The 18,653-nt window shown below is 41.4% G+C and overlaps 1 protein-coding gene across 5 annotated transcripts in view; it reads right to left on the bottom strand.

Annotated features, from left to right (window-relative positions):
• LOC149203691 (nuclear factor kappa-B-binding protein) overlaps positions 1-18,653 on the bottom strand; it is a 385,195-nt gene that overhangs the window by 201,278 nt on the left and 165,264 nt on the right. For all 5 annotated transcript variants that reach the window (XM_089403527.1, XM_089403526.1, XM_089403528.1 and 2 more), the window contains exons 6-7: positions 12,919-13,032; positions 12,693-12,767 (exon numbers count right to left, since the gene is read on the bottom strand). In XM_089403527.1, the coding sequence (XP_089259653.1) occupies positions 12,693-12,767; positions 12,919-13,032 (189 nt within the window). The remainder of the gene's footprint in view (positions 1-12,692; positions 12,768-12,918; positions 13,033-18,653) is intronic.

The following is an 18,653-nucleotide window of genomic DNA, read 5'->3' as shown; positions in this document are numbered from 1 at the left end:
AATTCGTCAAGCGAGCTGCAAAACCAACACTATTGGAAAATTTCCAAGAGGCAATTGTTGTGGAGAAAGACCTACGCGCTATTAGAGTCATTGTAGATGACGAATCAGCTAAGGACTCCAAAGACACGGGAAAGAGGTCTTAGACCACTGTGAGTAAGGCAAAGGAAAAGGAAGCAAGTGAAATTGAGAGCCTTACTCGTCTCGTCAAATCCTTGACAACCAAAGTTTCCGAACTCAAACAACGAACGAGCGAGACAACTGTGAGCAGTAGGCCTCCCAGGTTCACGCAAAGGAAGAATATGACTTCAGGCAACAACAGTAGCCACCCGACCAAATCGAGGCAGAGTTCTAACCTTGTGCTCAGCTTGGATCAAATCGCGACAGATCATTACTGCAGTTCCATAGCGAATGACATTCAGAAAGGACTTTCCTAGGATGGAACCAAGGAATGAGCACTTTGGCTACACAGTTGACCAACCAATTCGCGGCCAGTGAGTAGGCTCGACCTGAGGATGAAGACGAAGAAGAAGTTGCTACATTTGATGAAGCTCCACGTGTTGGGCATGTTATCAACATGTATCAATGCGCTCGCACTGCCCAGAAGACGACCACTGAGAAGGAGCCTCCGAGCGACTGCCTACTCCATGGTTCTCCATCTGCTAAAAGTGGCTTCCTCTACTCCAACATTAGGGGGTTCTCAAGTGCAACAAGCCCAACCTAGCCTCTCAATGAGAAATCGTCCTCATATAGGCTCTAAATCAATTATTGCCCCTCAATTTGTGTCAACATTGGCCTTGGGGCAAGCTGGGTCTAGTTGTGTCATCCTGAAGAATCGTTAAATTTGGTAGAAAGTCATACAACATCCTCAGAATGGAGGTGCTCTGTAACATGTGTCATCCAATGATGTTGCTAGGAGGCCCAAGAGTCTTAACACTTCACCTATTTGTGTTAATATAATTCTATGAAGCGATTGGGTACCTGTGGAGTAAGTGCCCAAGACCTGGGTTGTTGGACCACCTGACAAGAACATCATGGATTCTAGTGAAAGCAACGAGTCATCAAGGACCAAGATCATTAATGCATCTAAGTGACCCAAACTTGAATGTTATGGGCAATTTAATACTCCAAACAAGGATCCCCTTTTAAAATCAAGACCCTAATCTCGCAATGGTGTTTTCTCCCTAGGTAGGGGTGGCTAAAGGTCAACCCTATTAGGTGTTTCTAGCTCCTAAGGGAAAGTAACATTTCCCTAGTCCACCTTTCAATTGATAGGTGTTGGTGAATAGTAATGATGGTAATGGAGGGGATAACTACATGGTCAGGTGCCATGGGAAAAGGGACCAGCTAATGTGGGTGTCCACATCCTGAGTGTATAGATGTGAGGACAAATTATTCATGTATGCATGAGTTATCAGCTTGGCCATTGTTTTTCTGCCCCTTTTGTGCATCTTTTACTTCTTCTTGATTTTCCTTTGTATTATTACTTTGTATTATTACTTATAGCTCAAGGTTTAGAGCTTTCTTTGTATGATGTAGCAATTGTATTACCCCTTGAAGATGATTCAGTTTATCGCTCATCGAGGTTAGGGCATGCATGGGTTCCTTCCTTTGATGTAATCAGGCAACATGTGCTCAAGAACCGGTGATGGCCATATGATAGAGGTAGAGCTCATGCTTAGCTTTTGCTCGCATGCTAATTTGTAAGTCCTAGCCATCTTTTGCATTCTGATTTTTCTTTTATCTTACTTGTGGCCATCATATGCTCTCTTTTTTTCTTTTAGTTGCATCAACCTCCCAAGGTGCATTTCCAGGCCCTACCCAAGGTATGAGGGTGTGTGAGTGTCAAATATCAATGAACCAATGGTCAGTTGACCCAAAGAAGGGAGGTGGAATAGGGGCTCATATTGTAATATGGAAAGTGGTAAATATGGAATAGGGAGAAATGGAGCTACGCTATCTCAATCAAGGCTTCCCAAGTAACACCCCTTCCTAAATCCATGGGCCATTAAGGGAGGTCCCACTAGATTAGGATTTTAAATTAACCCCCCACTTAAGGTGAGAGAACAAGACTACGACCAAGACCCTTCTTTCTTCCAAGTTACCCCACAATCCATGTAAAAATGCCCAAATACAAACAAGCATAAGAACCCGATTGCAAAATGAATAAAGTACCTTTTCATCAAAATCCCACCTTCCAAAATGTGGTCTTAACAAATGGGCTAGGAAACACATGACTAATCCAGATGGCAGAGATATAAATGGCACGTCATATCGGCTACAAAGTGGCTCTCAGGGGTTGTTGGTTGCCTGCTGGAAGAGATGAATAGGAGAAACGTTTCCCCTAGGGGTCACCCACTTTTGGTAGGTAACACACTAGAAACTCACCTACAGGAACCTGTGGCATGACCACCCAAACCATTTTATGGTTGTATAAATCCACACCTTGGGTAGCCCTCATAGGCATCATTAACCTTCACACCTATACTTTGTCAAAATTGTCCCAAATTAGGTATGTTGTCCCTGTACTTTTAAGTACTCCCCTATCTCCAGGAAACCCCCGTTTCCACGTAGTGATGTTGAGTTCCTCTTATCTCACATCCATATAGCTATTAGTGGCAGAGGAGGAGACCTTTAGTGGCTCGGGAAGGGAGGATCTAGAAAAAGGTTTCGTTTGGTGTCGATAGCCAAGATCAAGTGTGTTGATTTGCGGTAGCATTGGATGTGCTCTAGCCATGAAAATTGGTGGGGAGGCTCAAGAACATGAGATCTCCAAGACCCAAAAGTGGTTTGGGGAAATTCCACCCGGTTAGAGAGATATTAAAATAATTAATATTTTTAATGGCGTTCGTAAGTCTAAACTTAGGAAAATTAAAATATTAATGGGTATTAATATAAAACTGGGTGAGAATGTTCTAAATGACATTGATCAAGCCAAATATAATCTTAGTTGTTGATTAGAGAATTAATCTCGGTCGTTGAAGACTCAACAGGAAAAGTAGAAGAGGAGGCTTGAGGGTCAGTTGGAGATACACCAAGATTGATTAGTCAGTTCGATTTTCTGGAGCGGGGTTCGCTAAGAGAAATCATACAACTGATCTAAGTTGCAACAAGGGCCAGTGAGTGCATAGCAGAGAGGCAAAGATAGTGTCAGAGGGTCAGCACAATGATTGAGGAGGCTATGCAGAGCGAGTAAGAACCACGCAAAAGGCCAGAGAGACTGCACAGAGGCTAGTAGGGCCTGTGTGGGTGACGCGGAGGGCCAGAGAGCTGACGCAAAGGGTCTGAGCGTTGACGCAAGGGGTTCCAAAGCTACGTAGAGGCTAGCAAGGCTGACACAGAGCCTTGGAGAAGTCTTGGAAGGATTTTCGTGGGGCAGACTTGCTGAATATCTGCTTCTGAAGAGAGGTATTACTGCCAGATAGAAATCTCTGTTGGGTGAACCAATTTGGCACCCTAGTTGTACTCAAGAAAGTTGCTTAATAATAAAACCCTAAGAACTGTTGCACCGATTTTCCCAAGTTGGGTTTTTACAAGGACAATTGTCCAAAAACAATGGTGTCCCTTGTGTGTTTGTCTATTATTTCAGTTGATGATCTGTATATGAGTTGAGACTGCATTTGTGTTTATTTTTGGTATTTATATGGTTAAATTACTTGTTGAGTAATAAACAAGTAGGTGAAATAAACCAGATAATGTAGGAAGGATTTCTAACGTGTTAGACTTAGAAATTTCAACATGGTATCAGAGCATTGCAGATCACAGGAGGACTGAAGGCACTGGCATAATCAGAAGTATTTGCAACAGTAGCAGTTGTCCCGAGAAATAGAGCTGCTCCTAAGCACAAAGCAATAGAGGAGTGATGCAGAGGGCCTGCGTCATCATTTCGAGCCAGAGAGAGGTTCAGCGCAGAGGCAGAAGAGGCTCACGAAGAGCCACGTCATCCTACTTAGTTAGGTAGGCTTGACGTAGTTGGCCAGAGGAGTGATTCAGCCTTTGCCAAGATTGCGCGGAGCTGGAAGGCTCAGTTCCTTCAACTGTTGGGGCCTAGGGCGCTGTGGGCAGATTGTGGATTAAAAAGCTGGTGGGGTGTTGTTGCTATCGAAGCATAACAATACCTAACGGGACAGAATCAAGGTAGATGGAGTCGCTGCCTTGAGGGATTTCTAACCAAGAAATCCAAATCCAAGTTGCAGTAGCAAAGAGGATCAGAGAGGAGCGAATCAACAGTTGGTGGGAAGATTTCCAGCAAGGAAATCAAGACTCAGAGGTAGTCTAGGAGAGAACATTCAAGAGGGAAGTCGAGACTTAGAGGGAGTCTAGTAGTAGAGTGGAGATGGCAATGAACTGACTGAGGCATCAAGACAGGTTGGACGGGGCCTCCAACTTTGTCATCTAGAAGGCCAAGATCCTGTCTGCTCTAGATAGACATCGCATCAAGGGCTTCCCCTTGAGAACCATGGCTATCCCAGTCGACCCAACTGATAATGAAAGTTACAAGGATGCAATGGCGAAGGAAAAGTGCATAATCCTTGATGGGGTCAAGGATCATGTAATACTACATATTGCCGAGAAGAACACGGCAAAGAAGATGTGGGATACCTTAACGACATTGTATGAGGGCACTTCCGTGCAGAGGAAGATGTTGTTGGAGAATCAACTGCGGTCGTGTAAAATGCAAAAGGGGGAGAAGATAGATCTATACCTCAACAGGTTCAACAGATTCGAGATCAGCTTACTTCCATAGGGGCCACGCCGAATCAAGAGTTCATGTTGAGGACCGCCCTGAATGCAATCTCCAAGGATTGGGAGACATTTGTCCAAAGCATTTTTGGTAGAGCTGATCTTCCAGGATGGGAAGAGATGTGGGCATCTCTTCGCCAAGAAGAGATTAGACGGTTAACCAAGGCGGGAAGTAGCAGCAAAGGAGGTCGAATCAAGAAAGAGGAGCATGTGGCTCTAGCATCTACGGGATAGCAGGGGAAGAGGAAGAAGAAGGACATCTCCTAGGAAAAGTGCTTCATTGTGGGGAGCTGGGTCATTATGAAACCCAGTGTCCAGGAAGAAGAATAATGGAGAGGCTTCTGACTCCAAGGCAGCTTCGCCTGAAGCAGAGAAAGAATTTGAGACTGATGATGATTGTGCCAAAAGTGCTCATGCACCTCTAGAGAAGAGGACTAAAGAAGATGAGGGGCAGGATCCTTGAGGTACCCAAACTCTTGGATCATTTCCGGCTACGGAAGCCCCGAATGACAGTTGCAGGATGACGAATGTCGGTAGAAGCAAGATGCGGACAAAGTGACAAGGCAGTGCTAGAGTGTTGGGATCTATAGCAGCGCAGTGGGGGTTGCAGCAGTGCGAGAAAGACAGAGGTGGTTGCAACAGTACAGAGGAAGCAAAGGGAGCACAGGATAGCAGCAAAGGTATCTTCAGCATCAAGGGGCTTCCAAGCTGACAAGGATGTCAGTACTTGGGTAGATCAGATACTTACTTCTCGGTAAATGAGTTGCAGTGCAGCAGTGGTAGTGGTAGTGCTATGGGCAACATGATGCAACATGTTGAGAGGGAGCTGCAGTACAGATGTAGCAGTGGCAGTGGCAGAGCCATGGGCAGCAATATAGGAGGCAGTAGTGCAATGAATGTTGGGCAGCAGCCCAAGCATCAACACAGGTACCGGCGTTGGATGATCAGTGTGATGTTCAATGGTGGAGCATTACTAGAGCACATTCCTCGCTAAGAGAGAGTGTTAATTTGGGGTAGCATCGGATGTGCTCTAGCCATGAAAATTGGTGGAGAGGCTAAAGCACATGAGATCTCCAAGACCCAGAAATGGTTTGGGGAAATTCCCCCAGTTAGGAGATATTAAAATAATTAATATTTTTAATGGGGTTCCTAAGTCTAAACTTAGGAAAATTAAAATATTAATGGGTATTAATATAAAACTAGTTGAGAATGTTCTAAATGACATGGATCAAGCCAAATCTAATCTTAGCCATTGATTAGAGAATTAATCTCGACAGTTGAAGACTCAAAAGGAAAAGTATAAGAGGAGGCTTTAAGGTCAATTGTAGATACACCAAGATTGATTAGTCAGTTTGATTTTTTGGAGCAGGGTTTCCTGAGAGAAATCGAACAAGTGATTTGAGTTGCAACGAGGGCAGAGAGTGCATAGCAGAGAGGAAGAGATAGTGTCAGAGGGCCAGCACAATGATCGAGGAGGCTACACAGAGCCAACAAGAGCCACGCAGAAGGCTAGAGAGACTGCGCAGAGGCTAGCATGGCCTGCGTGGGTGACGCAGAGGGCCATAGAGCTGATGTAGAGGGTCTGAGGGCTGACACAGAGCCTTGGAGAAGTGTTGGAAGGATTTTCGTGGGGAAGACTTGCTAAATATCTGCTTCGGAAGAGAGGTATTACTGCCAGATAGAAATCTTTGTTGGGTGACCCAGTTTGGCACCCTAGTTGTACTCAAGAAAGTTGCTTAATAATAAAATCCTCATAACTGCTGCATCGGTTTCCCAAGTTGGGTTTTTCCAAGGACGATTGTCCAAAAACAACGGTGTCCCTTGTGTGTTTGTCTATTATTTCAGATGATGATCTGTATATGAGTTGGCACTTATTTGTGTTTATTTTTAGTATTTATATGGTTAAAGAACTTGTTGAGTAATAAACAAGTAGGTGAAATAAACTAGATAATGCCGGAAGAATTTCTAACATGTTAGACTTAGAAATTTCAACAAAGTGATTGTATAACTACCTCTTTGTTGTTGTTATCAATAAAATAAAATCATATATTGTCCCAATTCTCTTGTTTATATTTCATGATTATGAATTGTGATTGAATTTCTTATGGACAAACTTGTCATGTATACTTGGAGTTTGTTGTTTTGCTCTATGTTTTCTTGTTTATGTGGCTAGTCTACATCTTTGGAGCGAGAAAGAGGGTTTGGACCATAAGGATCGACATCAAATTTCAAACGTAGGACACATCTATGAGCCCTCGTTACTACCTTTGTGAATTTTATGCAAATTGTATATCTTTTGAGTCTTCCTTGTTGATTGTTGTATTCTGCTATGTTCAGGCTACCAACCCTAGCCTCGAGGGTTTGACCCTGCAACACCCTTCAAAGATACTTCTCATGCTAGGGGCAAGGTAGCCCATAACAATTTTTTGTATTGTCAAGTGCTTTTGTACCAAATGAGAAGCATGAATGAACATGAAAGAGTGTTGTTGTCAAGTGCTTTTGTACCAAATAATAGGCATGAATCAATAGGAAAGAGGATGCCCCTTTAAGTAGGAGAGGGATTGGAGCCACCTCGCTTCTAGGTTTGGTCTATCTAGTTTCCTATATTTCAGGTAGAAAGGGAGACAACAGGGGGAAGAGGACCTACCAACACATATATGGCATGGCAAGGAAGGCCAACCCAATAGATGAAGTGCACAGTATGATGATGTTTACTTTTGTATGGGGATGATGTTTACTTTTGTATGAGATTTGTTCAGGTTGAGGGCACACTCCTAAGGTATATTTTGGGCATGTTCCAATCTGGTTTCATGCACACATTGCAATTTGGTTTAAGAAATTGTCCTATTGTGAGAAGTTATTCACAACGAAATGTTCTTTGCTTTTTTATTCAGTTTTTAGGGCTTTTAATTAGCCAAATGTGATCTAGAATCACTTTGCTAATTTTCAAGTTTCTCCATCACTCATTGGACTTGGCCTCAGTCATCTTTAAAAATTCTTGAATTCTTTGTTCTATGTTTTTCAAGAAATACCCCCTTGAAAATAGCAAGCGGTACTTTCAAAGTGAGGGGTGTTAGTGACAGTAGTATTTTTCGAAAGTGGCCATTCAACTTGTTGAAAAGTATAAATAGGTTTGATCTTCATAATGACATGTAATTGTGACTTTTATAAATGATGTAAAGAAGAAAATAAAATTATTATTGTAAGGCTTGCTTCATGGGTTTCATGAGTAAGAGATTTTATTTGTTAGTGGTTCTCACTAAGAGCCTTACGATCTATCATTAGAGTCAAAGAGTCAATATCATGTACGGAGCTCTTCTTGAGCATGTGTCAAATATATATATATATATATGTGTGTGTGTGTGTGTGCGTGTGTGTGTGTGTCTATAAATCCCTCCAACGACAAGCACAAGACTCTCTCTTGAAGTCGGCCTCCAAACAAAGTAAAGATCTCATGTCGGCCTTACCTTATGGAGACAGATCGGTTCACATGGCTCATGTCGGCTTATTTATGATGACCAACCACTAGATATAGGGTGAAGGCACCTCACATAAAATAACAGTCCAGAAATTCGCATGTCTCTGAGATTTCGGTGAACAATGGCAACGAAGAGAATTGGATCACCTCTGTTTCGGGCATCCAACTCAGTGAAGGCTACAAAGCTACAGTTTTGTGAGAAAGGGAATTCAGATCCCTCTTAAGTAAAAATCACAGTGACAATGCAGAAGAAAATGGTCTCTATATAGACCAAAGTTCGATGTCTTTGAAGTAGTTACAGTTCCACATCATGAAGAACCTACAGTTCAGTATTATGCCATAGTGATTCGATATATCTCACAGCAAAGAAGCATTCGGTGCCTCTCAGGAAGAGGATCACTATTATGTGACTAGGCCTTGGTGATACTGTATTGAAGAAGGTCTTAGTACTATCTCAGTCATAAGGATTCGGTTCTACTATTGAAGAAGAGGTTCATTACAATGACCTCAGTTTGATATAACTACAGTGATCTCATATGATGCAAGATTTGCAGTAGAAGAAATCGAGAGTAATCGATAAGGTGGAAGAGGACTTGTGGCTTGGTCTTCGAGTGGCTAATAGATCAAGGGTCTTGGTCTTGGTATTCGTCAATTGGAATCTCTATAAGAAGAATTTGTGCAGGTTTTCCTCTCAAAGAGTAGAGGTTTTGGCCCTGGCTCATAGCCAACATGCTATGTCTCTTGTATCTTTATGTTCATGCATTGGTTACTGTTTGATGAAGAAGAGCACTAATAATCTAACAAGAAGAAGATCCTAATCTAAAGAAGTAAAAAGCATTCACAAGAAGTCACAAATAGAAGAGAAATCACCTAATGTTAATGCCCTAGATTTCTCAACACAACCTCCCCCAATACGTTTTCCCAGGGATAACTTCAAGTGATGACATTTGAGTACTAGTGACATGAGTTCCTTTTCTAAATGGTCATTCAAACTTCATTGGGAAGTTTTTCAAGGTACAAATTCGATTAACAATTGAGCATAGCAGCAGTGTCTACGGGAAAGTTTTTCAAGGCAAGATTTTTTGTTGCATATTTCATACACATGGGGATGGAAGATACTTTGATGATGTGAACACCATCCCATCCCATGTGCCATTCAAAGCACTTGTTCAACCTTTTAGCCCTCGTGCTCAAAATGCATGTGGTCAGTTCTCTTTACCTTGTTAAATATATTCTTGTTGATCGTCGACATGTCCCATAATATCAACTTTATCAAATAACTTTCAAATTCAACATGATTTTTTCCATCTTCTATGTCATTTTAGGGATATTGTTTTAAATAGAATTCTAAAATTTTATTCTTCACCTTTATCGTTTGTGCATATGCTCTTTTAAACTTGTGTTTGCTTCACTAGTTCCAAAGAGGTCTATGCGAAGTTGTTTTGGAGGTTCTATAGAACTCTTTGTTTTATATTTGTCTTTGTTTTGCCAATTTCAAAGTGGTTTGTGTGAAGCTGCATTAGAGGCTATAGTTCTAAAAGATTTTCCATCGTGAACTTGTCTATACATTGTCAAGTTCAAAATATTATTAACATTGGTCGTCATTTAATTCCCAACCCAATCAAACATTATGGGTTGTAAAAAAACCTGTAAAAAACATTTACACAAAAAAATTGAAGTTCTTACAATATAGATTGCATCAAGTTCAAGGAGGATTATGAAATCCCAAAAAACTTAAATATCCCAAACCTCTCATGAAGGGGAAAAAGCCATCAAAAAAGTGGGCTCTGCCAAACCTAAAAACAAAAACCAACATATCCATCAAATACAAAGACCTACAAGCACTCTTCATAGATCCTATGGCTAAAAAACCATATGAGAACACCAAATCCCACAAAGGGGAAATCCCTAACACCCACAAGCTCCCACACAAGGAAAACAAAGACTAGCAAACATTCCAACATGAATCTAAAACCAAAGAAAATAGTAGTGAAAAGATAGGCTACCTTGATAATAGAGAGGGTTGTGCCACTGATCTTAACTTCATTGATGAGAATGAGATCCATACCAATAGATAACCAAACCCCAAGACAAAGGTGTGAGCTAGCGGAAAATTACACAAGAAGGAAAGAGCTAGAGTAGAGCGTGACCAACCAGCCATCACCCAAACCGTCAACGCATCAAGAAGTCTACCACTACTAGGGTCTCTCAAAAAACCGCATCACACGGGCCACAAACTCTCCATTAAACTACCCCAAAATGGAAACATGCTTGAGAACACCAATCGAACCCCATTATAAAGAAAGCCACCCACACCAATATATAAAACCAACAAATTGGCAAATAGAGGGTGTCATCATCCAAAACCCATAACAGAGTGCAACCATACAAAGAAGACACACCAGCATGTTATGTAGCAAATAAGCCAAACCAGAGTGCCACCAAGCAAAGAAGCCAAACTAGAGTGTGGCCATCCAAAAAGCCAAACCAAAGTGTTACCTAGTAAATAAGTTATTCCAAAGCACTACCATCCAGAAGCCATACTAGAGAGCCACCATGAAAAGGAACCCAACTGGAATGCCACCATTCAAAGGCCCCATAAGAATCGATACAAATCCTGCAGTTAATTCATTAAATGTCATGATGATTACCACATCGCTACTTCACCATCATAGAACCCTCACACCCAAATGTAATCTTTACTTCATAAAATAAATAAGTGATTGCACTAGGAGAAGTAAAGTGTAGTCTACATCATGGGAGGTGGGTAATGCTAATCAACTAAAATGGAAAAACAATTTGTGTCCCACATTAAATGTAATGTAACAGAAAAATAAATAAATTAGCATAGATCTATCTTAACCCTCAATCTCTTGGGCAACAAGATATTTGTGCCTGTGCCTTTTAATCCCTCTCGAGGTGATTAATAGATCCAGAGTTAAGACAAATCTATGTTGGTTTATCGGCAACCTCACTAACCAAAATCATGCATGTGGTCTCAAACAATTATCTTATTTTCCATGTTTTCTTCTTTGTCCGCAAGTCAAGATTAAGAGCGGAATGTAATGTTATTGTTGCTAATCCTGACTCAGTGGTCCCTTAATGGTCATTAACCTCATTTATTGTACACCTATAGTGGGTCCTTAATTATCCGACAATGGCTGTTAGGGTCAGTGATGGGTACTCTAGCCCTAGAACCTATAAATTGTTGTTCTCGCCTCAATTATAAAATACTCATATATGTGATATTGAGAGCGCATATCTTCAGCAGAAAACACATAAGGCAAACTCTCACGATCATGAAAACATATATAAGGCAAAAAACATTTAGATCGCTTCTAAGTCATCAAAAAAGGAAAAGCATGCAGATGCAAATCTAGACAAAATGAAAAAGAGCAATCAAGAAGACTTTTCCACTGTCCACTAAAGAATGCAATCAGCTTTTTTGGTTATCATAATGTGACACAAAAAGTAAGATCACCACGTATTGGTAGAGTTCAGGGAAGCAGCAGGTACAACAAAAATTGGGTATTACATCCTCCAGCTCAGCTTCAAGGCATATACACATCTCCAAAAAGAAATGAAGGTTTACTGACCATAAGGACCAGTTATTATGATTGTTATTAAAAGGTTAACTAGCAAAGCTAACAGGTTGTGAGGTTCAATAGCATAATGAAAAATATTGTTATCAAAGGCCAACGTCAAGGTCCAATACCATTGCCTGCTCATCATTGTATACTTGAGACGCAAGCAAGATTACATTTTCTATATGGGGGTTTGATTACCAGCTCTGAGTCACATGTGATCTGTTTGAGAATGAACACTTTTCCTACAGGAGACAGCTTCATCTAGTGAGAAACTGTAATTGCTTTCTGGAATTCTGGAACGAATTACATATCATAAACTTTTACAGAACTGCTAAATAAAGATGTCTATTAATGAAATTTAAGGTGTTTTGACATTGACTCTTCCCGAATGGTTATGCCAGAATTATTAGTATTTGTTTTCAATTCTGTGCATTAATCAATCATTGTTTCTGCCTGACCATCCCTGCAAGGAGATAGGAAGACAGTTTCGCAGCAGAGTTCAACAAAGTTAACGACTGCTACAGTTACTACTGAGCCAAAATACTCATCTCACCTAGAAATATTTGCCATGAAATATTAAGATAATAACAACTAAGACCCATGAAATGACTGGTGGAAGAGATACATACATACCAATGCAACCAGAGAATCATAGATTCGTATATAACTTGTGCATTGACCATCAACTTTTACAATACGCTTCCACTAAACAACATAATTAGATGTGATTGTTTAAAGCATGATCCATAGTTAACATGACTCATTCACTGGCTGTCAATATGTGTTAGTCTTCGAAGTCCCACAGACCTATTTTGGTCCTCTGTGGAGATTAATTTCATTTTGCTTTATTTCTATGAAAGAAGTTGAAGAAAAAAGGAAGTGACTACCAGACTTTCTGCAGGAATTCTGGATTCTTGCAACTTTCCCAGATTTCCTTCCACCTCTGCAAAGTCTTCAACGCACTGCCAAAGCAAATGTCAATAGCTCTATTGTCAATTTAAGATGTTGTAAGGTTGGCTAAATAATGTCTAGATGCCAAAGTAAAATTTCCACTTAAACAAAGGTACTAAGTGAAGAAATAAGAAAGAAAATGAGGAAAAAACAGTGGTTCACTTCTTATGATAGTTCCCTCGTACTGAATGGTACACTTTTTTCCTAGCTCTCAAGTCAATCTCTCTCGAACAAACAACATCTGGATGAAAACCACCACTGCAAACTGAAGAACCCCTGCAACGAGATGTTGACTTTTAGGGCATCCTCTAAACTGATAATTACTTATTATTTTCGATAGGTTAATCTTTTTTTTCTGATTTTTTCCATCACAAAGCAATTACACAGAGGAGCCCAACAGTAAAACAAAAAAGCCATAAGAATCATAAAGAGACAGCCACACAATAACACAAGTATTTAGGAAAACCCACATGGGGGGAAACACAGCAACCTTTTCCTTAGAGAAATCATCAAGTTCAACAGAGATACATCAGTCAAATTAAAGGTCAAACAGACCAACAATATAGCTAGGTCAAACCTGGACCAAACTACCTCCTAGTCAAGTCAAGCCTGATCAGAATTTTGGTCTGCTTCTTCATCCATGAATTTCAGTCCTGCAACTTGTCATACCTCAGAACAATTCGGTCCTACAACTCATCCATCTGCACCCAAGACTTTGATCCTGCAACTCGTCTTCATTACCAGAGATACGTCCTCCGTTTTCAACAGAAAATTGTGCCTTAATTAACCTTCTTTTCAGCCTCAGACTAGGCTCTTCGCTTGCTTCAGACAGATCCAAATTGTTTGCTTAGGAAGGAGGTCGAATGGCACATATATATAATCTTTTGTTGGGCTGAATGAGTGTCTCTTAGGTTGGAGGCTTGGAGCTGACTTGACTAGGAGGAGGGCCAACCTGGCTTCTTTAGAGCCAAAATTTCGATTTCAAGAATTCAAATTTTCTTCTTTTAAAAACAACATGAAGAACATGTCAATGTCCCCTGCTCTTCACAGACTTTCACCGATCGGAGGACTCTCGGTATAAACGAAATCACTAGAAGAGATAAGGCAATAATGAGGTATAATGTGATTTCCAAAGCCAATTCAATGAATAGGGTCAGATGAATAGTTTGCTTTCTTCAAGGGCAAGGTAAGGGGCTCTCCAAGAAAGACTCAAGGGTAGGACGCCTGCACCTAGGTGCAAGGAATACTCAATGGAGAAAAAACCCCAAGCTCAAGGCTTCCTAAGAGGATCTCCCTAAGGGTAATGTAAAATGATGATTTGTAAAGGTTTAGGACCACAAGAGAGAAACCTAGCGGATCCAAGCAAGACCTAGGCTTTAGGATGATCGTCCAACAGTGTGACTATATCAAACAAGGATGAGAAGAAGGGTCACTTAAAGATGAAATTCCTTGAAGTTTTTGAGCGAGGAATGAACCTTTGAAAGCCACTAACCAAAGAAGACCTAGACCAAAATAATTTCAGAGCTAGGCTTGATGTTTCTCACAAATCAACCATGGGATATGCCTCAAACTTGGAATGCTAGTAGAAGACACCCAAACACAGTTCCTCACCAACTCCCTCTGCAAGATGATGTCTCAGATGGAATTTGCTTGATACCTTAGCTAAGTCGTTTAGGGTGTTATTTTTTGTAGCATCAGATGTGTTCTAGCCACGATATTTGATGAAGAGGCTAGAAGAAATGTATTCTCCAATACCCGGAAATCATTTCTAGAAATTCCGCCTAGAGACAACTTAAATATATTATTAGTCGTTTTTTAAATATTTCCTAAGTCTAAACATAGGGAATATGACTAATTAATCAGGATTAATTAAGTCATGGTGAGAATGTTCTAGAAAAGTATATGGATCGATTTCTAGTTAATCCTAATTCCTAACCATAGATTAAGATTTAATCATGGTTGTTGAAGTCTCAACGAAGGATTATAAGAAGTCGATGGAGCTTGGAGGAGATACACCAAATCAGTTGAGCATTCGATTTTGCTGGGAAATTGATCTCCCGAGTAGCAACATTCAATTGCCGGAGGTGATTCAGTGAGATCGAAGTAGTGAGAGGGGCAGAGATAGTAACGCTGAAGGAAGCTTTTCCAGTTCCGGCAAGTACATTGTAGAGAGGCAGTGATTGCCACAAAGAGGCAGCGCAAAGCCCTCTTGGGGAGATTTTAATTTTGCTGGGAAGAAGAAATTTTGAGCCAAAAGCTAGGCAGAGGATCCGAAGACAAAAAGTATTAGTTTCCCAAACGGCAGCTAACAAGACATCGAGAGGAGACGCAATTCCGAGCTTGTCGGGTGCAGTAACTGCGTAGGCTAACGCAGTGACTGCGCAGAGGGAGCAAGGAGCAGCTCAATTAAAGCTAAGGTCATTGTTGGATCGCCTGCAGAGTGAGAAACTTTTCTCACTAGTTCTTATTGCCAGTTATTTCTCTGTTTGGATTGCTAGTTTAAGCATCCATAGATTGTAATCAGTTTTCACTATTGCATAATATCAAAACCCTCAATTGCTGCATCGATTTTCCCAAGTTGGGTTTTTCCAAGGACTTAGTCCAAAAATAACGGTGTCATATATTACGTGTGTATCTATTTCTTCCAATGTTTTTATTCTTCCACAGTATTTGTTTTGTGAGGTTGCGGTCTATTTGTTTCGATATTTGTCGTAGCACACAGCAAATAATTTGTTTAATTAAATTAACAATTAGAAGAAATAACATCAGTTGCTGCAATACAATTGGGTTAGCCGAATTTTCACATGGTATCAGAGTGCAGATTGTAAGTCGGAGAGCTCAGTAACAGAAGGGAAGAGGAATTTCTTAGCTCTATGTAAGCAGCGGTTTGAAACCCTCAGAGGCAACGCAGTTTCTTGGCTAGGAGGGCCAATTTTTGAGGAAAAATCGATTTCTCTTAAAGAGCGACAAAGAAATCGGATGGTTGATTTGGGGTAGCATCGGATGTGCTCTAGCCACGAAAATTGGTGGAGAGACTAAAGCACATGAGATTTCCAATACCCAGAAATGGTTTGGGCGGATTCTAAACAGTTTGAGAGATATTAAAATAATTAATATTTTTAATGGAGTCCCTAAGTCTAAACTTAAGGAAAATAAAATATTAATGTGAATTAATATAAAACGATGTTAGAAGGGTCCAAAAATCATGGATCAAGCCAGAGTTAATCTTAGTTGTTGATTAGGGACTTAATCTCGGTCGTTGATTTGTCAACGAGAAAAGTATAAAAGGAGGTTTGAGGGTCACTTGGAGAACACACCGAGTTGATCAAGATTTCGATTTTCTGGGGCTGGGTTTGCAGAGGAAGTCGAAAGAGTGATCAGAGCTGCAACTGAGGGGCAATGAATACAGAAGCAGAGAGGTAGAGATAAAACCAGGAGGATCAGCGCAGAAGCCGGGAGAGAGGGACGCAGAGCCAGCCGGAGGTTCACACAGAGCTAGCCAGGGCTCACACAGAGGCAGCCAGGAGCTGCGCAGTGCCTCAGAGAGCCAGCGTGGGTGACACAAAAGCTCTAAGGGTTGATGCAATGCCTCCAGAGACTAACGCAGGGGTTTTCCTGAGGCAAATTGGAGCTGGGAGCTGTCAGAGTGTTTATCCGAGGTTTCAACCAAAATATCTGCTTCCAAGTAGAGAGGTACTACTGCCGAGATCATTCTTTGTTGGGTGAGCCGATTTTGGCATCCATATTATATTCAGAAACTGCATAATAATAAAACCCTCAGATAGCTGCACCGGTTTTCCTGCATTGGGTTTTTCCGGGGACATTGGTCCAAAAACAATGGTGTCACTTGTGTGCTTGTTTTGTTTCCTTCAGTTGATGATTTGTAATGTGTTGAGCATGTACTTGTATTTATTTTCAGTATTTACGTGGTAAATAACTTGTTAATTAATCAGAACAAGTAGGTAGAAATAAATCAGAAAAGTATATGAAGGGTTTCTAACAGTTAGACTTAGAAATTCCAACACGGATTTCACCAGTTCGAGGATTACCAGAGGCAGAGGGAGCAACCAGTATTTTCCTTGCAGAGAAGATCTCTAGTTGGATGCAACATTTTGCAGTAGTTCCTAGTGCAAACTAGCATTAGGAGGAAGAAAAAGCACACACTTTCAGGGAAATTTTCCTCAGGGGACTTCTAGCTTCAGAATTTCAATTTTCTCGTGTAGATCAGCAGTCGTTGTGAGCAGATTTACTCACTCCAGCAAGGAGTGCATAGAGCCTAGCAGCAATTGAGAAGAACAGAAGAGGAGGATTTCGACTTATTTTGCTAAGATGGCCACTGTTGAACTACGAGATCAGGACAAGTTGGACGGTGCTTCCAACTATGTCATCTAGAAGGCAAGGATGTCCTTCCTTCTGGATGAATATGGCTTGAAGCCATTTGTAGATGCAGTGGTAGCTATCCCCATGGATGTAGATCAGTTGAAGGAATATCGAAAGGAGATGGCGAGGGAAAAGAGGTTGATTCTTGACAATGTTCGATATCACATTGTACCACACATAGCGAACTAGAGAACGGCCAAGGAGATGTGGGATACACTTCCAAGCTATACCAAGGCACTTCCGAGCAGTGGAAGATGTAATTGGAGGAAAAGATAAGATGCACTAGGATGCAAAAGGGGGCACACATAGAACCCTACCTCAGCAGGATTCAGTAGATCCGAGATCAACTGTCAGTTGTTGGAGCAACACCTCTAGCCACAGAGCTAGTACGATTGGAACTCGACAGTGTCTCAGAGGAGTGGCAGGTATTTTTCCAAAGAATTTTGGGCAAAGAAACCTTACAAAAGTGGTACAGGATGTGGGTTGATTTGCAACAAGAGGATTTGAGGTGAGACTTAGTGAAGAGCTCCATTAGTGGCAGTAGCAGCGGGTCGAAGCAAGTGAAGGAGCAGGAGAATGTGGCCCTCGCATTGAAGGGTCCCAGTCAGGGATAGGGGGAGTAGCGAAAGAAGAAGGACCTGGAAAGGTAAAGTGCTTCAGATGTGGTGATCTTGGTCACTACAACACCCAATGTCCTCTCAGGAAGAAGGACAAGGAGGAGAACTAGGACCAGCAGGCGACAGCTCATGCCGAGATTGATAGGTTGTCCTCCAAGATTGAGCAAGACTTCGCCATGTTTGTTGACATACCCCCAGGAGTAAAGTGGAGTGACTTGGTATTGTAGCCTCAGAATGCTACAGATGGGCAAGATTCTTGAGGAGTTTCACATCTTGAATCAGAACCTTGCTACGGGAGCCCACAGTATTTCAGTAGCAGGATGGATCAGTGATAGTAAATGCAGTCAGATGCTAGAGTGGCAAATGCAAAGTCTAGTTGCATGTCAAATATTCGGGAGCATAGTGCAGAGTTGGCAACAGTGTAGAGTTGGCAGCAATGCAATTGGCACTGTGCAGAGTCAGTAGCAGTGCAGATGCCTCAGTGACAGCGCAGATACTAGCAGCAGTCAGAGATTCGAATGACAGGAATATCATTCTGATCACAGTTGATTCAGTGTTTTCGATGCTTTTCAGTTGCAAATGTTTCAGTTGTAGCAGCAACAGATGGAGAGGGAGTTACAGTGAATATGAAGTGTTGGCAGCAGTTGAGTCAGCAGCAGAACAAATGTAACACATATCAGAGTTACGTAGTGGTTGGTGGGCAACAGTAGCCAGACGTCAGTTGCGTAGTGTTGGCAGCGTTTGAGTCAGCACCAGAACAGATGTAACACATATCAGAGTCGCGTAGTGGTTGGTGGGCAACAGTAGTCAGAGCTTAGCGGCATGACAGGAGATAATGTAGAGACAGGGTGTTGTTTCAGTGGGTTGCAGCACTAGAACACATTCCTCGCTAAGAGGGAG

Source organism: Pinus tabuliformis, chromosome 2_1, assembly GCF_031772625.1.
Source record: "Pinus tabuliformis cultivar Carrire ecotype Pingquan chromosome 2_1, CPIR1, whole genome shotgun sequence".
Classification (NCBI taxonomy): domain Eukaryota; kingdom Viridiplantae; phylum Streptophyta; class Pinopsida; order Pinales; family Pinaceae; genus Pinus; species Pinus tabuliformis.
The sequence above is the reverse complement of the archived record's forward strand: the minus strand, read 5'-3'. Positions and strand labels throughout refer to the sequence as shown.